We start from the raw sequence: 18,864 nt of genomic DNA, 5'->3' as shown, positions 1-18,864 counted from the left end.
AGAAGATTATATTGAATATATGATTTTTTTATTTCACAAAAATTTTCTAAGCATATGAAAGGAAAAGGTAGAAAAGTCTTTGCCTTCATATGTTTGGCTCTTTCTACAGTAATCCCTCTGTCACATTTCTACTGCAGAATACTAAACAGGTGCTCATTTTCCTGTGCCTAACCCCTCTGCCACACTTTTGTGCTTGTATACTATTCTCAGTCTGGAATGACCTCACACCACCTCACCAGGGTAAGGTAAAGCAATTCTTAAAGGTTCAGGTTGGGTGATGCCTCCTCTAGAAAACCTCCTTTGACCTATCAGGTTGGGCTAGACCTGCCCTCTGGCTCCCACGTGCTTGCTCAAGTATTGGACCTGCACCGTATCACACGATTCTGTGGGACATTCTATGAACTATGGGCTCCTTGAGACTATGGGCTTACCACTTGCATATCTCTGACACATGATAAAAGCTCCACAAATATGGCTTAATAGAAAAATGATGTATGGGAATATTTAGTTGTTAGATATTTTCATCTTACTATAAGTAGTGTTATAGTTTTCATAATTCTGGGTTCAATGTTAAATATTTAAAATTTGAGACTTTGGATAATGGTAAAATATATTAATAGTTTATAATTTATTTATCTATTTTTAGGTTTTACCTCAACTTTGTTACTGAAGAAGTAGAAAACCCTGAAAAGTAAGTAGCCAGATGTACCCTGAAATTTTTATAAAGAATAAAATTTAAGATTACATAGTTTAAAAAGCAGACTTGAAGAAGGAATTCAGTGTGGGCTAGTCAACCTTAACATCATCATCATCATCATCACTGTAATTCTCTTAGACAGATAAGATTTATTTGACTTTATCATAAATTATATACAAATAGCTTAATTGTATAGTCTACATTCAATACTAAGTTGTCTTTTAACCCGAAAATAGGAAATAATAAAGTTATATTTTAGGTAGATGATCCCATATAAACACATACATATAACTTAATACCCACAGGATAGCTTGAACTAAAAAAGTTGATTATTTCTAACAATTCATGTAATCTTTTCTCATAACTATCGAATTAAAGTGAGTAATGTAATTAATGGATGATTAGTTACAAAAGCCTAGAAATACCTGCAGAATGTTATAGGAACTTATAAATTTGAGGAGCTGGGTAAGTTTTACTCTTTCTTTCTAGGTAACAACTTGGTAAGTAGATGATTTGATGGTGATTTATGTAATATTTTCAAAATGAACTAACTTAGAGAAAAATGAATTATTCTTATAATTTTTTCATAAACTTTGGATTTTCTACAGGAAAAAATAATTCATGGGCAAAAGAGGGAAAATTCAGAAACTATAGTATAGTATAAAATGTAGACTAAATTATAAAGTTATTTAATTCATTTTACTTTATTGAACATCTGTGATGTTCCAATCATTGTGCTGGGAACAGCTTTCATGATGCATAAGACTTGTCTTGAAGTATTTTATTGACTAGTCAATGAGTCAAATGTGTAAACAAATAAATGTAACAGTGTGATTGGTACCAAAAGAGATTTTTTATGCAGTTTGGCAAAAAGGAAAGAAGGAAATACTTAAGTGTATCTAGGGAGATGTTATTTATAATAGTGTCTCAAATGATGAGTAGGTGTTCCTTAGGTAAATATAAAGGAGAGAGAAGAGGGGTATGGGGGGGGAGAGAGAGAGAGAGATAGAGAGAAGAGAAGCACACACAAACACAAACAAACACACACTGATTTCTAGGAAAAAGAACAAGTTCAAAGGTGCATCAGTATGAAATAGCCTGAACATCAAAGAATATGCCTAAGCGTTGACAATTCACACTAAGATAGACTAAGAAATTCTGGCACCTGGCATCTTGGGAAATGGTAAACTGATTAGATCTGGCCAAGTATCAGGAATGTCAGAGTTTAGAACACACAAGCCAGCAACTGGTATCTGATTCAACTGCTATGCAAATCAATATGTAATTAAACATGTGAAAGGCTATTTTATTAAGAAATATGACCAATTTATGCCGGTATATTCATATCTATAACTGGAATTGTAGGTCGAGAGCACATATTTACCAAGAGCTAGTTCTTTCTAAGCATTACTTGGAAATGACAAGCTACCTTATGACTGTAAACCCATTGATTACAGAGATAAATAGGTTGGCCTGCCTTTTTAGTTTTTGAGAATAACTTGTATGTAAGCAGCAGCATAGAGAAAAGACAGTTCTTACTGGATATAATATAAAATATGTATTGAATTTCTATTACGGGAAATAAATTACTATGGTTCATAACTATGTCTGTTAAGTCTAAAGACATTTTAAAGACATCAATTATTAGAATTTAACATAAGAGAATATTTTTGTAAGCAAAAGACAAATTGTAGGGTTGCAGACAAGACCTGTAACATAACATTTATTATATGATATGTCAGTGGTGTAGATATAATTCATATTATCTTTAATATTATTTAACAGTTTAAGCGTGATTTTTGTTTGATACATGTACAATAATACTATTGTGTATATTAAGCATATCTTTAAGCTACTTATGCAATTATTACCTCAACCCAATTTTCTGATGTATTCCACTAAACTGTGTTCCATTTAAGGATTGTCTCCTTCTCTTCTTTAATTGAAGGGCCTTAGTTGCACACCACTGATAATGTCCATGATTTAGTGCACACAGATACTAAGGAACAGTGATGGTGATGTATTGATTCAGTGTTTGTTTTTTTTTTCTGTTGCAAAGAAATTCCCTTATCTCAAAAATGGAAATAATAATAGCACATACTTCACTGGGTAGTATTGATGAATTAATATGCGTAAAGTGCTTAGATTAGTGACTGTCACTTTTTAATTTCTACATAATTGTTTGGTTGTCATTACTACTATTATTGTTATATACTTTATTAGAGCAAGGTAAATGTTATTCACAAAATAGTGTTTTCTAGAATTCAATATTCCAAGCAATTATTTTTCTTCAGAGCTTTTGAAAGAAATGTAAAAATTTCCCATTTTGAAGCGTACTCTCTAAACTTCTACTGTCAAACCTCATATGCATTTTTTATCTCTATTATGCATTCTTGATCCATAAAATATCTTTATGTGATATCTGTGCTATCTTGATGCATACATACGATGTGTAATGATCAAATCAGGATAATTGGGTATTCATCACCTCAAACATGTATCAGTTTTTTGTGTTGAGAATATTCCAAATTTTCTCTTTTAGCTAATTTAAAATATACTGTGTTTTTGATAACTACAGTCACTTTACTATGCCACTGAACATTAGAACATAAGAACATATTTTATCTAACTGGATTTTTGTTTTCAATAACCAGTTTATCTTCCTTACTTTCTCCTTATACTTTATAACTTAGGTAACCACCATTTTACTCTCTACCTCCATAGGGTCAACTTTTTTTTAGCTCACACATGAGTGAAAAAATACAATATTTGTGTTTCTGTGCATGGCTTACTTCGCTTAATATAATGTCCTCCAGGTTAATCTATGTTGCTTCAAAGAACTGAGGATTTAATTCTTTTATTGGATGAATAGTATTCTAGTGTGTGTGTGTATATATATGTGGTATATAATATATATATATAAATGTGTATATATACCATATGTGTATATACATATAAATGTGGTGCATATATATATATATATATATATATTACATTTTCTGTATCCATTTATCCATGGATGGACTCTTAGATTGATTCCATATTTTGGCTATTTTGAATAGTGCTGCAATAAACATGAGAATGCGGATATCTCTTCAGTATACCGATTTCCTTTCTTCTGGATATATACCCAGCAGTAGGATTGCTGGATCGTATGGAAGTTCTATTTTCAGTGGTTTGAGAGCCTCCATATTGTCTGTACTAATTTACTTTCCCACCAACAGTGAATTTTAGATTCAGGGGGTACATGTGTAGCCCTTGAATTTAAAATAAAAGTTTTTTTATTTGTTATATGGATATATTGCATGATGCTGAGGTTTGGGGTATGAATTATCCTGTTACTATTGGGTATGGGGCATAGTACCCAGTAGGCAGTTTTTCAGATTTTGTCCCCCCCCCTTGCCCTCCTTGCTCTAGTAGTCCCCAATATTTATTGTTCCCATCTATGTGTTCATGAGTACCCAATGTTTACCTCCCAATTATAAGTGAGAACATGCAGTATTTGGTTTTCTGTTTCTCTGTTAATTTGCATAGGATAATGGCCACCAGCTGCATCCATGTTGCTGTGAAGGACATGATATCATTCTTTTTTATGGCTGCATAGTACATGTATATGTACCACATTTTCTTTATCCAACCCACTTTTGATGGGCACTTAAGTTGATTCCATGTCTTTGCTATTGTGAATAATGCTGCAATAAACTTATGAGTGCATGTGTCTTTCTCATAGAATTACTTATTTTCCTTTGGATATATACCCAATAATGGAATTGCTGAGTCAAAAAGTAGTTCTGCTATAAGTTCTTTGAAAAATCTCCCAACTTCTTTCCACAGAGGCTGAATTAATTTACATTCCCACCAACAGTGTATAAGCATTCCCTTTTCTCCACAGCCTTGCCAGCATCTGTTATTTTTTGACTTTCTAATAATAGCCCTTCTGACTGATGTGAGATGCTATCTCATTGTAGTTTTGATTTGCATTTTTCTGATGATTAGTGATGTTGAACATTTTTTCATATGTTTGCTGGCCATTTGTATGTCTTTTGAGAAGTGTCTCTTCATGTCTTCCATCCACTTTTTAATAGGATTACTTGGTTTTTGCTTGTTGAATTGTTTAAGTTCGTTATAGATTTTGGATATTAAACTTTTGTCAGATGCATAGCTTGTGAGTAATTTCTTTAATTCTGTAGGTTGTCTGTTTACTCTGTTGATAGTTTCTTTTCCTGTACAGAAGCTCTTTAGTTTAATTAGGTCCCACTTCTCAATTTTTGTTTTTGTTGCAATTGCTTCTGAGAACTTAGTCATAAATTCTTTCCCAAGGCCAATGTCCACAGTGGTACTTGCTAGGTTTTCTTCTTGGGTTTTTAGAGTTTGAGGTCTTACATTGAAATATTTAGTTCATCTTGAGTTAAGTTTTATATATGATCAAAGATAGGGGTTCAGTTTCATCCTTCTGCATAAGGCTGGCTGGTTATCCAAGTATACCATTTATTGAATAGGGAATCCTTTCCCTGTTGCTTATTGTTGTTGACTTTGTTGAAGATCAGATGGTTGTACATATGCGACTTTATTTCTGGGTTCTTTAACCTGTTCCATTAGTCTATTTGTCTGTTTTTGTACCTGTATCATTCTGTTTGGGTTACTGTAACCCTATAGTATGGTTTGAAGTCAAGTAATGTGATGCCTCTGGCTTTGTTCTTTTTGTTTGGGGTTGCTTTGCCTATTTAGGCTCTTTTTTGGTTTCATATGAGTTTTAGAATAGTTTTATCTAATTATGTGAACAATGATGTTGGTAGTTTGATAGGAATAGCATTGAGCCTGTATATTGCTTTGGGCAGTACTGCCATTTTAATGAGATTGAGTCTTTTAATCCACAAGCATGAAATATTTTTTCATTTGTTTGTCTCATCTACATTTTCTTTCAACAATGTTTAATAGTTCTCCTTGCAAAGATCTTTCACTTCCTTGGTTAGATGTATTTCTAGGTATTTTTTGTTGTTGTTTGTGTGGCTGTTGTAAATGGGATTGCATTCTTGATTTGGCCCTCAGCTTGAATGTTATCGGTTTATAGATATGCTACTGATTTTTCTACATTGATTTTTGTATCTTGAAACTTTACTGAAGTTGCTTTAAACACAGAGAATGCTTCCAGAAACATTTATGGGTGAATATCAAGCACAGATGGTAAAATTAGGTGGACTTAGCCCAGATGTGTAATTTGCATTATTTTTTAGGTAGATACAGTTCCAAAATACCTTTAGTTACAAGGGAGAACAATTATGATTCCATCTCCTTTGTGATGTGCCAAGATAAATGTGTTTCCCAATCAGTCATGGATGCATGTGTCCAGGTGTGCTGCAACATGCAACTTCCTGGCAGCTGGTGAAATGAATCATCTGCTGAAGATACAACACCTTTTACGGTCTTCCTCCACCTAGACAATAAAATTTTCCTAAATTTGTGACCTAATAGATGATAATTAATTTAGATTAGTGAAAATACCAATGTGTATTAAAATATATAGAATGCAGAGTAAGTTTCCATGATCTCAACTGACTACACTTTAGGTGTAATTTCATTTTGAGAAATCTTTCAAATGACCTACCATTACTCCACGAGATAACTTTTGAGCTGCTATTATAAGTATGTGGTATAGGACAGTTCCTTAAGTGTTGTATCAAATGAGAGGCAAAAGTGGGCAAAATTCCTGTTTGTGTGATTACATTTATAATGTTAAGAAATTTTCCCATGATCTTTCTTACAATGTTTTCTTCTCCAAGAATAGCTTTGAATTTATGGAAGTAGCAATCTTTCAAATACAACAATTGCTATTGAACTTTTATAATAACATAAGAATATTGCATTTACCAATTATCTATAACATGATGGCTGACTCCACAAATTAATATATTACAGTATGGATTGTATTTTGAGGGACGTGAATGTCCAAAGTTTGGACCATGAAGTTAAAAGCCTTTCCCCCGCAAAATGGCATATATAGTAATAATAATTGCTACTGTGTACATTCGTTTTAAAAAATCATAGTGTTTGTGCAAGTGTAATGAATTTTGCCTTATGACGTGACTTTTGCGGTGACTATGCAATCTGTCATTGTTCAAAAAGTTACACAGTGCAAAGAACATATCATTGAGATGTATAATGTTTGTAATCCTGCTCTTAGATTGATAAATCATGGCTTGTATTGATGAAAGCCAAGAAATGAATTGCTTTTCTTTGACCTTGGGGGTCTGAGATTAGCCAGTTTGTCTATTAGCCTTGTTCCAGTGTTCTTCTCACTTCATTTATTCCTTCTGTTTTGAAGAGCTGGAAACAGTAGACTTAGAGGAAGTCAGTAAACTTTGATGTCATCAGTCATTTTTGAAAAACAGATTATCAACACGCTCTGAATAATCAACTTTAATAGAAGGTTTAAATAATCAGAGTTTCATGTTTAATTAATACTTTGCCTACTTCCAATTTATATTAATTGATGCCTCAAAGTCATCACACCTTGTACCAATGAAAACTTCGAAGAAGTGAAACTTCCTTTGGGAAAAATGCCCAAAGACCTTTAAGGCAGTGTGATCAACCAGATTGGTCTACAAACGTTCCACAATCATGTTATTTGCATTCAGTTCAGATGCTGCAGTCTTAAATTCTTAGTGTCTCTGTAATAATACCTTATTGACTGTGTAATTCTTTACGATACTGTTTTATAAGGCCTATTGCTTGTAGGACAGTTTTATAACTGTTACCTGAGTAAAAAACATTAGAAAACAAAATACGCAAAATATCTTGCCCAAATGTGTTGTAGCAAAGTTACATGACTGAAGACTAAAGGTTAATTGAAGCCTTTTATCTTGCATTTTGACAACTTAGGAATGCAGCTTGCTTTCTTTCTCTTTTTATTTTTTGAGACGGAGTCTCACTTACTCTGCTGCCCAGGCTGGAGTGCAGTGACGTGATCTTGGCTCACTGCAACCTCCGCCTCCCAGGTTCAAGCGATTCTCATGCCTCAGCCTCCCAAGTAGCTGGAATTATAGGCATGTGCCACTATGCCCAGCTAATTTTTGTATTTTTAGTAGAAATGGGGTTTCACCATGTTGATCAGGCTGTTCTTGAACTCCTGACCTCAAGTGATCCACCTGCCTCAGCCATCCAAAGTGCTGGGATTACAGGCATGAGCCACCACACTCAGCCAAGAATGCATCTTTCCATGAGAGACAAATATTCCTCTTCATATGCATTTAGTTTTCTAACTTAATAGTTGCTAGAAAATAACATATAATATCATAACTGTGTATGTGCAGATTACAGCAATATTGTATTTTGTAATCTTTTTATTACAAGTCAATGTTATCTACATTCTTAGACAACATTAAATATTATTTTAAAGAATTTTCCAAAGTTTCTATTACAAATACTCAAGTTATATGTTTTTAAGATATGTATTAATTTATTTACAAGTTTATAAAGATATTCCCTGTGGCAAAATCAGGCATCTCTTTACTAATGACAATACAACATCATTAGAATTATCTTAAAATGTGACACTGCTTTTCTTCAATTGTTGAAATAATTGATACCTAAATTAGAATCCTTCTGGAGTTTTTTGTTGCTTTTCTTTAGAAAATATACATAAAGCTTGGTGAATCCATTTTTAAATATGTTTCACAGTTGAAATAGAATTGTGCTGGTTGAGCCACTGAGGCAGACAAAAGATCAGTATTTGGCCAGATGTCACAGAGAAGAGATGATTCTATGTTCAAAGAACAAGGTCACCAAATTGCTCTTCCTTGCTTTTGTTCACTCTAAAAATTTCTCACTAATAGGACATGTGGTTGATGTAGCTTGGGATCAAAATTCTTGCATTTCTCAGCATCACATATGCATAAAAAATACATTTTGCCCAAAGACAGTTTGTTCATATAAGGCTGAAGTGTCAAATAAGTGGTGCAGAAATTATAGGATTATATTATAATATTTTATCATGGGGTAATCAAAGAAGACAGATATTAATCCTTCAAGTGCTTTGTGGAAGCCATTTAGCTTTTCTTTCTTTCCTTAATTGTAAGGATTCCAATTCCACTATGAGGCAGAATTTGAAGGTCAATGCTTTACTTTCTTTCATAATAGTTGTTTGAAAGTTCTAATTTTAATCTCATTGAGTTTTATATTTTGAGGCTAGAACAATAAACTCTTGTTTTAGGAGCAACAACAGTGGATGGTTTAATTTTATCGTATGTTTTTGTTCCCTTACCTGAGAGAGAGGGAGGGAGGGAGAGAGAGAGAGAAAGAGAGAGAGAGAGAATACAAGTGGTATGATGAGTAGAATGATAGAATCACAGAATTTCAAAATTACGTGGGACCTTGAAGACCATCTAATCCTTTTTAACCAGATGCAGAGATCTTCTCTATAATACCTTTACACAGCAATAATTCATGTATGATAAATTGAGAAACTATTAATATAACTTCCTTGAACTGGGCTATCAGCCTTTTTTACTTCCTTATGCTGATTAGCAACCTGCTAATTGCTATGACTATTTCAAGCCTAGATAAATTTTTGGTTAGCTGGCATAAACGATGGGTCAAATATTTTGACTGCAATAGATACAACCAAAATGAGAGTTAAATAAAATACATCAGAGATTCCAGAGTTAGAATCCTGTTATCTGAAAAGAAATACCTTCTATAATCAGAAGCATTAAGTCAGCCATTATATTGTCTCCAGTTTTTGAGTCCACACTTACATAGCCCCCCTCATCCATATTCTTATTTATGCACATAGGTTACCTTTGTTCTTTTCTTTACGTCTGGATTTGAAAGTTAGGTGACTGTGACCAAAATGAGGTTCACAAGTAAAGCTCACAGTCTGTGTCATACTTGGTGAAAAACTTCTTAGACAACTAAAATCTAGTCCAAGGCTTGCTGCTGTCTGGGCATTCATGCAGATGCAATGTTGTTTAAGATTCTCACTGAAATAGAATAATGTCACATGTAGTTCACTAAGGGTAGAGACAAGATGCATTTAGGTTATTATGTTTACACACACCATGCACTGAAATCATTTTGATAACTTTATTCTAGTCACATTCAAACACTGACTTAGATTATTGATCTCAGGAAAATGAGCAACTTTTGAATTTGGACAGGCACAAGCTAAAACTGTATTACCAATGTAAACATCTCAAATGAACCAAATGAAGTTGAGACTTTCCAGTGAAAAACATATTTTCTTTACTTCTATGAACTATAAAAACATCTACTTGCTGAGTCTTTGAAAATAGCACTGGTTCAGGAAATCAAAATTCTAATCCTGTCTCTTTTTAACTAGCTGTTTGACCTTGGACAGACCTCTAAATTGCTTCCGAATCTTTGTTTGCCAGTTTTAAATGGAAGATGATAATCCCTATATTATAGTTCTCAGGGGGTTGTGAGGATAAAATATGCGAAATTCAAAAATGTTAATGAGCTCTACAAGTAATATACAAACACCATCTGTAACCAAAACCTATATTCTTCAAAGATTAGAATATTTTATAATCTTTGAAAAATTAGAGGATTAGCATAATTGTTTTATGAACAGGGAGTGCCTTTTCACATACATGACCTATTAATCAGCTTGAAAAGTTGTTCTGCATCATCAGCAAAGTGCCCAATTATTAGTAGTTAAAAGGTTCAGAAGATGATGAGAATCACTATTTATTTTATAGTCTACTAACCTCCCTCAGGTGACAATATGCTCACACATCGTAATCAGAATGACTTCCTGGCAGATTTTTTTTTTCTTCTTAACCAAATATTTGCATGCTCACACCCCTATTGTCATTGTCACTGTTGGCTGGTTGTGCTGATATAATGGATGGACTGTTTGTGTTTCTACTGAAGGCACCTATTTTTAGGTCTACTATCTTACCAAGAAACTCCTTTACGAAATCTGACAAACAAGATCTTGATCTGAGTGGCTGGCATCATGTATTTTAATATTTTATTTTTACTTTTTCTACAAAAGGAGCTATTCTGTTGATACAAAACAGAAGAATACAAATACAAGTTCACTCCCAGATAATTTTTATGAATTTTTGCTTAATTTAAAAATATAAGCCCATTATTAAAAACACAAACAGTATCTGCTTTCTGACAAGTAGATTGATTGCAGTGTAAAAGTAGCACCTCAGATTACTTTTAATAACATGATGTATATTATCTTCATTCTGCGGTGTAGAAAGCTGAAGTTCAGAGTAGTGAAGTCACTTCTCATGTCCATATAGTTAGCCAATGAGAAGACCAGAATTGCCATCCACGTTTGCCTGGTTCTAGGCATATTCATACTCTTTCTAACATGACAGCTGGTTTTTGGGAAATAAAACAAAGCTGATCCATGAGGGTACAAGGTGGTTAAATGGCTAAGGAAGTAATTTTGCTGTGGAAGAGAAAGTTGGAGGAAGAGTAGAACCTAGAAGAGTAGAACAGAGAAGTGAAGATGTCTCAGGCAGCGGGTGAGCATACATCAGCCATAGAAGAATTCTTGGTTTTAGGGAATAGTATGTAGACTGTTTTGACTAAAGGAAAGGATTGTGAAGAGGAGTCAAAATCAGCATAGTAGTATGATGTGGATAAGGGGATACAGCAACTCTTAGCCTCTACTATAAGAATTTTGCATCTTATCCAGTAGCCAATGATGGGGTGGAGTGTGGGAAAACTGTTGCAAGTTTTGAATGTATGGGAAGCAGTGCTTGGAGACAATTAACTTTATGACAATTTTAGTGGATTTTCCTCTTGTGATACATATGCAGTTTTTAAAAAGTTATAGTCCATGAATATATGTTTTAGTTTTATTTTGTGTGTTTATTTTTAATAAAAGCAAGTAACTCTGTTAATTGCCTCATACACCTGCATCATTGCTAAAGTCAGACAATATGATAAATAATGTGGCAGAAATTACGGCAAACAGCACCATAATCTCCACACTGTCCAAGTCCAAAGATATGGATTAAACTGCTTAGAGAAAAAGGATGTATCAGCATAGTGTTTACATACTATGCAAAAATATAGAGCTATCTTTTTTTAATGAAAAAGATACTATCATTTATTTTCCCTGACAATGGAAGAACAAATGGGATTTAATTAAATGAGAATATAGTTCATTTTAAAATTAAATTTATATTTCAAAAGCATTGAAATGAGAATTTGGTTAGGCATTGGAATTCTCAAAATAGAGATAAAAAGGATTATTGTTTAGCCACAATTTAGGGGATTCAGGTTGAAAAAAATGACACACTATTGCCTAAATGTGTTTCTAGTTCTAAAATATTATCGTTATCTTTTTAGATTACTGAATATATGGGAACAAATGTAGGGAAGCACGCTTTACACCACAGGCCTATTTTTTTGGAGTGGAGAGAGAAGAAGTTGTCACGTACTTGTAAGGTAAAGGAAATCCTTAGTTTAGATTTTCCTTTTTCTTATAAGTATGGTAAGGTCAAATAGAAATCTTAGATCAGAGTTTCTAAATATTTTAAATAAGGTGTATTAAAGATTTGATTTTACTCATTTCGTATTCTAAGTGAAGGGCAGGTATAAGGAAGAGAGTAAAATAGCAATGCCAGTGCAAGATATGAGTCAGCCTGGGGACAACTGGCACTTCCAGACACAGTGAGCATCACACTGGTGTTGTGAAGGTGGCTCTGCACTTGGAGTCAGGTGGCTACAGTTTTAGCTCTTTTGTAAATATTTGGCTTTATGTCCTTAGCTACATCTTTTGTCCTCTCTGAGCCTCTGGGTTATTGGCTGCAAAAAAGAAATGGTAGAGTAGCAAATTCTGAGTCTCCCTTCAACTCTAGCATGTTCTATGATTCTTGTCGATGATACACGAGTACCTAGTTTGACAAGGAGAGTACATCACTATGGGAGCATGGCTGAAGGGTGGAAATGTAAACAGAATATCTGTCTTACGGACACTTAAGAAAAAGTGTCAAGAACATGAATAAAGAGAAAGGGATGCTATGGCCATTTTCCAGATCCCATGATGGTTAGGAGATTAGGCAGGACCAAAGTTTCTTCAGTTGTCTTAGAAAATGTTAAGAAGTTTGAATGGGTAAATGGAGGAAATGAGTCCAAATTGGCACCCCTTCAAAATGGAAACTTAGTTACTAGATCTGAAGATCTAGGATTATATGCAACCTATAGAATTGAATTCTACTTAAGGGATCACCTTAAGTAGAGTGTCTTGTGATACATGGAGTGTACCAGGAAAAATATAGATTTTAAAAATGCTTGTTAAGGGCACCATTAATGTGGTATAATGATGAATCCCTAATCCTATTTACTACTTTTACTGTATATGCCCACAGAAGATATAAAATGGTCTGTAGCCTCTGTGGTCCAGAAGGTTTATATTAGTCTTTTATTATGTGATTCATTATTTTTCTCAAGAGCATAAACATATGGGATTGCCCATAAGTATCCATAGATGCAATTACATGAGAGGAATCTTTTCTGATGGGTCTGCTACATTTCAATATTAGACATTCCCTGTAATTTAGTTAGGATTGCATTTATATATTTCTAATATGCTGCGTACATAAAGAAAGAGAGGGAGCAATCCTTGTCATGACTTTCAAAAGTCTGCATTAATTCATTCCTTTTCCCAACTAAGTGGATATTCTAATGCTTACCTTAAGATCTTTGTGAGAATTAGATATAATTTATGGCTGTGTCTGACAATGCTTTGCTCGTAGTAGATACTTATTTAATGGTAGATGGTTTGCTTTTTATTGGTATTAAACATCATGTCATTAGTTCATTTGTTACCCATAGGGACTATCAGATCAGGATTTGTGGACATGGGGAAGTTGTTTCTTTTCTTCTGTACTGCTTGACTGTTGGCTTTGACAAAACCCATTCTCACAAGGGAAAAGACACCCTTACTTGAAACACCCAGCCGTGGGAAATGACAATTATCTCAGTCTCAGAGTTGGAGCATTTCTAATCTCCAATGCTGGAGGTTATTTTTCAAGAACATATAGTATTTTTATAATTGGTTTTCTAAAGAGACAGGCTCATAGTTTTTTAAGTCACATGGTTTTCCTGGCTATTTAGTGCTGTACCATATTATCTTTCTTTCCCTTTCTTATGTGCGTTCTCTTAAAATTATAGAAGTGGAAGAAATACATCTTTCTGTGACAAAAGCTTAAACAATAACCCGTACTGATACATATTATTGAGAATGCAGTGATCAAATACAAAGGCCACTGTTTTATATATCAAGCTGTACAATACTATATGAAAAATAGTTTATGATATCAAGTTGATGGCATAGCACTAAAATAAGCCATAATATGTAAAAACTAGAGCTTATAATACATAGCCGTATAACACAAAATGAGATATTAAAGAGTAGAGTGTATGATTTTATGAGCAAAGTCATTTCTAGGTCCTGGGAGACTGCCCCTGGCACAATGCTTTTCTTGGTATCCCAAGTCCCACCTCTTCCGAAGAATCTCTTCTATTGGCTTTTCATGATGCTATTTCTTCTTCCTCCCTGATATTCTATGGTCATGGCCATTCTCTAAGAGATAGATAGCAAAGGATTTATTATAGTAATATCTCTAAATTTCAAAATGGTTTCAATTATCATATTACCTGTGTGTACAAATAGTTCTCTACTTGGTTACCTTCTTCTATTCACACATTGACTTGGCTTAGTGTATTGGACTCATTGTCATAATTAAAACCACAATTAATTTGACCTTGAGAAAATAAATTAGCCGGGCGCGGTGGCTCACGCTTGTAATCCCAGCACTTTGGGAGGCCGAGGCGGGCGGATCACGAGGTCAGGACCCGTCTCTATAAAATATAAAATTAGTGGGCATGGTGGCAGGCCTGTAGTCCAGTATCAGAAGTGAGGCAGAGAATGGGTGAACAGAAAATAAATTATCAAAGCCTGTGATGTTAGAGTTAGAAGGGGAGGAATCATCAAAATTCACAACCCTTTTATTGTGAAGCTAATGAAATAGAAGCCACAGAGATGGATTAATTTGTCTATATTTATAAGTTAAAATCCTGATCCTTTTCTAGTACTCTTTCCAAACGTTTGGTGTTGTTAAATAGAAATCTAAGAAAGATGGTTATGGCAAGATTTTAGCCTTGAAATTAGCTGGGGGAAATATAATCATTAGAAGTGACCTCTATGTCATTTGAGAATAGAACAAAACTGCTTTTAAAAATGTGTAAGAGCATTAAAATTTGCCTGCGTTTGACTTTCTAAAGCTGTTAGTCAAATAGATAATGAAAGAGGGTGCTAGGCTAGTTGAAGTAAGTTAATCCATTTCAGGTCATTTACTGAAGGTCATTTGGTTAGAAGATTAAAATAGAAAGTTTACGATTGGGAAATGCTGAAATGTTAGAATATTATAAGGAAATAGCTGCTTTTTATTGTCTTTAACATCTTTACAGATACACTGGCTCTTAAAATAGGTTAAATATCATTTGTGGAGGCAATATTTAATTTTTCTGTTATTGATATTGTCAAACAAACTCTCACTTTCTATATTCTGGCCTGAGGCAAGTAAAAGAGAAATTAAAGTAGAAAACAAGATTAACTTTGTTTTCAGCCAGAAAATGACAAAAAGAAATGAGGGAGATAGACAGCAAGTGGAGGTCATGATTTTAAGGTACTATTCTCTAGCTGCTGTGGGTCTTGTGCAAAAAGGTTAAATGTGTTTTAAATGTATGTTAGTGTTTAGCTATTTAATCCTCATAGTGCAGTGTCCTCTTGCCAAGGAGAAGTGATCAAGTGGCAAATGTTGGGGGAAAGCCACTAGAAATTGAACTCAATGATGTCTTTCTCTGAGCTGCGGAATTGTTTGTCTTTATGCCAAGTCACAACGTGGACTCTGAACTGCAGCAAGGGAGAAAGCTTCAGTTTGAATACATAGGTGCTTTTCAAACCATTGAGTTTATGATGCAAGTCTGTGACTAGGCAGAGCAGGTATTTCCTGTTCTCTAAAAGACAGTGCTAGTTCTGCTCTATTGTTGCCATTTCTATAGCTGGGTGGAATTCCCTCCCTGCTTAACCCTGCCTCCTCCACTCCCTGCCTCTGATGTATGCGCACTTAGAAACACGGGATATCCTCAACTCGTCAAAGTCATTCTCTGTCCAGCTTTGGTGATTCATCAGAATTCTTTGTAAATTATGGGTATTGATTCTTTATCTATTATATTATTTGTAAAAAGTTTGTCCCAGTTTTTCACATCACTCAATTTTCTTTATGATCCCAGCTTACAAAACTTGCGGTTTTGTTTCTATAATTTGTAGTTAGATATAATAATCATTTTTTATTTCTGTATTGCTATTATGATCCGCAAATTTTTACGTCCCTAGATCATTTTCATCTCACCCGTATTTTCTGTTTGTTTGTTTTTCCTGGTTTCTTATTTACAGCCCACTCTTTGCCTTATCTGGAATGGATTTTTTTTTTAAACCTGATGTAATATAGGCTCTTGACTTTCCCCCAATTTTCTCAATATCCCAGTATTAGCAAATAGTCATATTACTCCTTAGTTTATGATACTTACATTATAAATCTTGATACTTGTCATTATATTATATTAATATATTTTTATGTGATATACTAAGTTGTATTTCAAGGCAATCTATTCCTCTTGCCTTTATATAGATATATCAACCAATTACTATATAATTTTATTAAAAGTTTGTAATACTCTTTTTTAATCTGAAGGGAAAGGTAGCCTCAATTATTATTATTTTTCTCTGAATAAGTCGACATTGAGTATAACTTATATTTGCATAGAGGTAGATTTTACTCTTAGCTGTTCACGTGAATGAAGAGAATATGTATAGTGCTTTTAAATTTAACGCTCATGGTGTTTCACATTATCTTGGTAGTGTTATCTCTCATAATTAAATCTGCTCTATATAAAGATATAGTCCTTGTATATGGCTGAGTCTTTTCTAGTCCAAACATTTATTTTTCTATGTACTATGGTTTATTAACTTGACTTATTTTTCTTCTTTCAGATTTAAAAAATGTTAACTAATTAAAGTAACTTCCCAAGTACCTACCAATGACATTAATCTTCCTCTTTTTGTCTTTTGTTCTTTTTACCCCCTAAATCCTATTAATACAGCAACTTTTTAATATGATTTTCTACTTTTCAGAATACTTCTTAACAACATAGCAAATGCCAAAATATTAATGGAAGTATTAATGAAAACACGCAAAAAATATTTCTTTATGATTCTGATAATTATTGAAATTGCCTTAGATTAAACATGAATAAATTTAATTATTATATATGTATTCAAATAGTTGGATATATAATCCTGAGAAAGAATCCTTCACTACATATGTTATAAAAATGGTAATGAACACATTATCTAAGAAGTCTACACTAGAAATAATAAGATACCTTTTCATTCTTGACATCTTTCTTCTTTTTGAACCAAGTATCTGTAGAAAAATATTTGAATCAAATTTTAATGAAATTCTCATTAGAGATTTGCTACTTTTCTTACAAAATGGCAATATTGCCAGGCACGGTGGCTCACGCCTGTATTCCTAGCACTTTGGGAGGCCAAGGTGGGCGGATCACCAGAGGTCAAGAGTTTGAGACCAGCCTGGCCAACATGGTGAAACCCTGTCTCTACTAAAAATACAAAAATTAGCTGAGTGTGGTGGCAGTTGCCTGTAATCCCAGCTACTCGGGAGACTGAGGCAGAAGAATCGCTTGAACCCAGGAGGTGACGGTTGCAGTGAGCTGAGATTGTGCCATTGCACACCCGCCTGGGTGACAAGAGTGAGGCTCTGTCTAAAAAACAATAATAAAATAAAATAATAAAAATTAAATTAAATTTAATTTAAAAAAGGCAATATCAATGTTAGCCTATTTCATAACAAGTCTTTTTTTCCCCATGGTGCTTCATCCTCACTTGGTATATTCTGAATATGCATACACAAAACACGATTGTGTTGCTCTTTCAACTTCAGTAGTCACGGAAGGAGCTCAGTATTTTGACAAGGAATGTGAGCTGGCCATTGTATATTTAGAAGTGAGTCTTCCTTGTGTTCCTTTCCCTTCCGAGTGTTGACATTATTTCAGTCTGTGGCTATTTTTCATTGGCTGGTTTCTCTAGATTAGTGAGGCCTGATCCTTTCCATGGCACTCACACCCTGTTTGTTTGTACCCAACTCCCCACTGATGGCTTCTGGCTGATCACACCATGCTGTTTTCGTGTTTTATGGAGAAATGTTCACGTGTGGCTGCTGTGTTTGATATTAAATCTGAGATGAACTTCAGGAGATTTCCTGCTTTTTATTACAAATAATTTTGGCTAGGGGCAGTGTTATCCTGTTCATAAATCAGGTGTTCTCAGAGATTTAATAATTTAGAATTCACATGAGGATTTGGTGGAATAAACATTTCCTTTCTCTGTTAAGCTGCCTCTTAACTTTCTTCCTATCTTCCCCTTTCTCTTCACTGCTTCCATTTTTTTAAGTCTTCTTTAAGTCTTTGCCAAAAATAAAAATAATAAAAAATAAACAAAACAACAACAAAAGAGGCCAAAGAAGCCAGAAACCCTTTCTGCATGTGGTTACAAGCCACATAAAAAGCAGAGTTATCCTTGAGGATGACAAACAGTCCTGACAGCCCTTCTCAAAATGTTTGCACTAGAGATTTAGAGGAAACACTTCAAGGGCCCTTAATAATGCTCATTGAATAGTCTTAATATTTTTATGGAGTTGGTGAGTATGAATACATAAATAAAGATATTTGAAGAGACTATAAAGAGTCAGAAGATGTTTTAGTTTATCTTCATATTAAAAACAGTAGGTAATGGAGAGTCCCGGGGTGGGAGACCTCCTTAGAAGAAGGAGGTAAGGTTTCTCTAAGGAGGGAGACTTTGATCTGAGAAAAATGGGGCAACCATGTGAAGATCTAGGGGGAGTAGCACGCCAGGGAGAGGGTCCTCCATGTCTTGTCCTGTTTGAATTTTAGATTCCATGAGAGGATGAATTTTTGTATGTAGCTGATGTCCTTTATCCCTTTGCTTATTATAATGTCTAGCATATAGAAGATATTTAACAAACATTGATTAAATGAATGAACTCAATATAAAGAATGTTAATAAATGCAATGGG

General features: G+C 34.1%; 1 protein-coding gene across 1 annotated transcript in view; it reads left to right on the top strand.

The window, feature by feature from the left end:
* Window positions 1–18,864, top strand: part of SLC7A11 (solute carrier family 7 member 11) — a 70,987-nt gene that overhangs the window by 27,122 nt on the left and 25,001 nt on the right. The window contains exon 6 of the mRNA XM_032147277.2: window positions 647–691. Coding sequence (XP_032003168.1) covers window positions 647–691 — 45 coding nt within the window. The remainder of the gene's footprint in view (window positions 1–646; window positions 692–18,864) is intronic.

This window comes from Hylobates moloch, unplaced genomic scaffold (genome assembly GCF_009828535.3).
Source record: "Hylobates moloch isolate HMO894 unplaced genomic scaffold, HMol_V3 SCAFFOLD_3, whole genome shotgun sequence".
Lineage (NCBI taxonomy): Eukaryota > Metazoa > Chordata > Mammalia > Primates > Hylobatidae > Hylobates > Hylobates moloch.
This window is presented reverse-complemented; position numbering and strand designations above follow the sequence as displayed.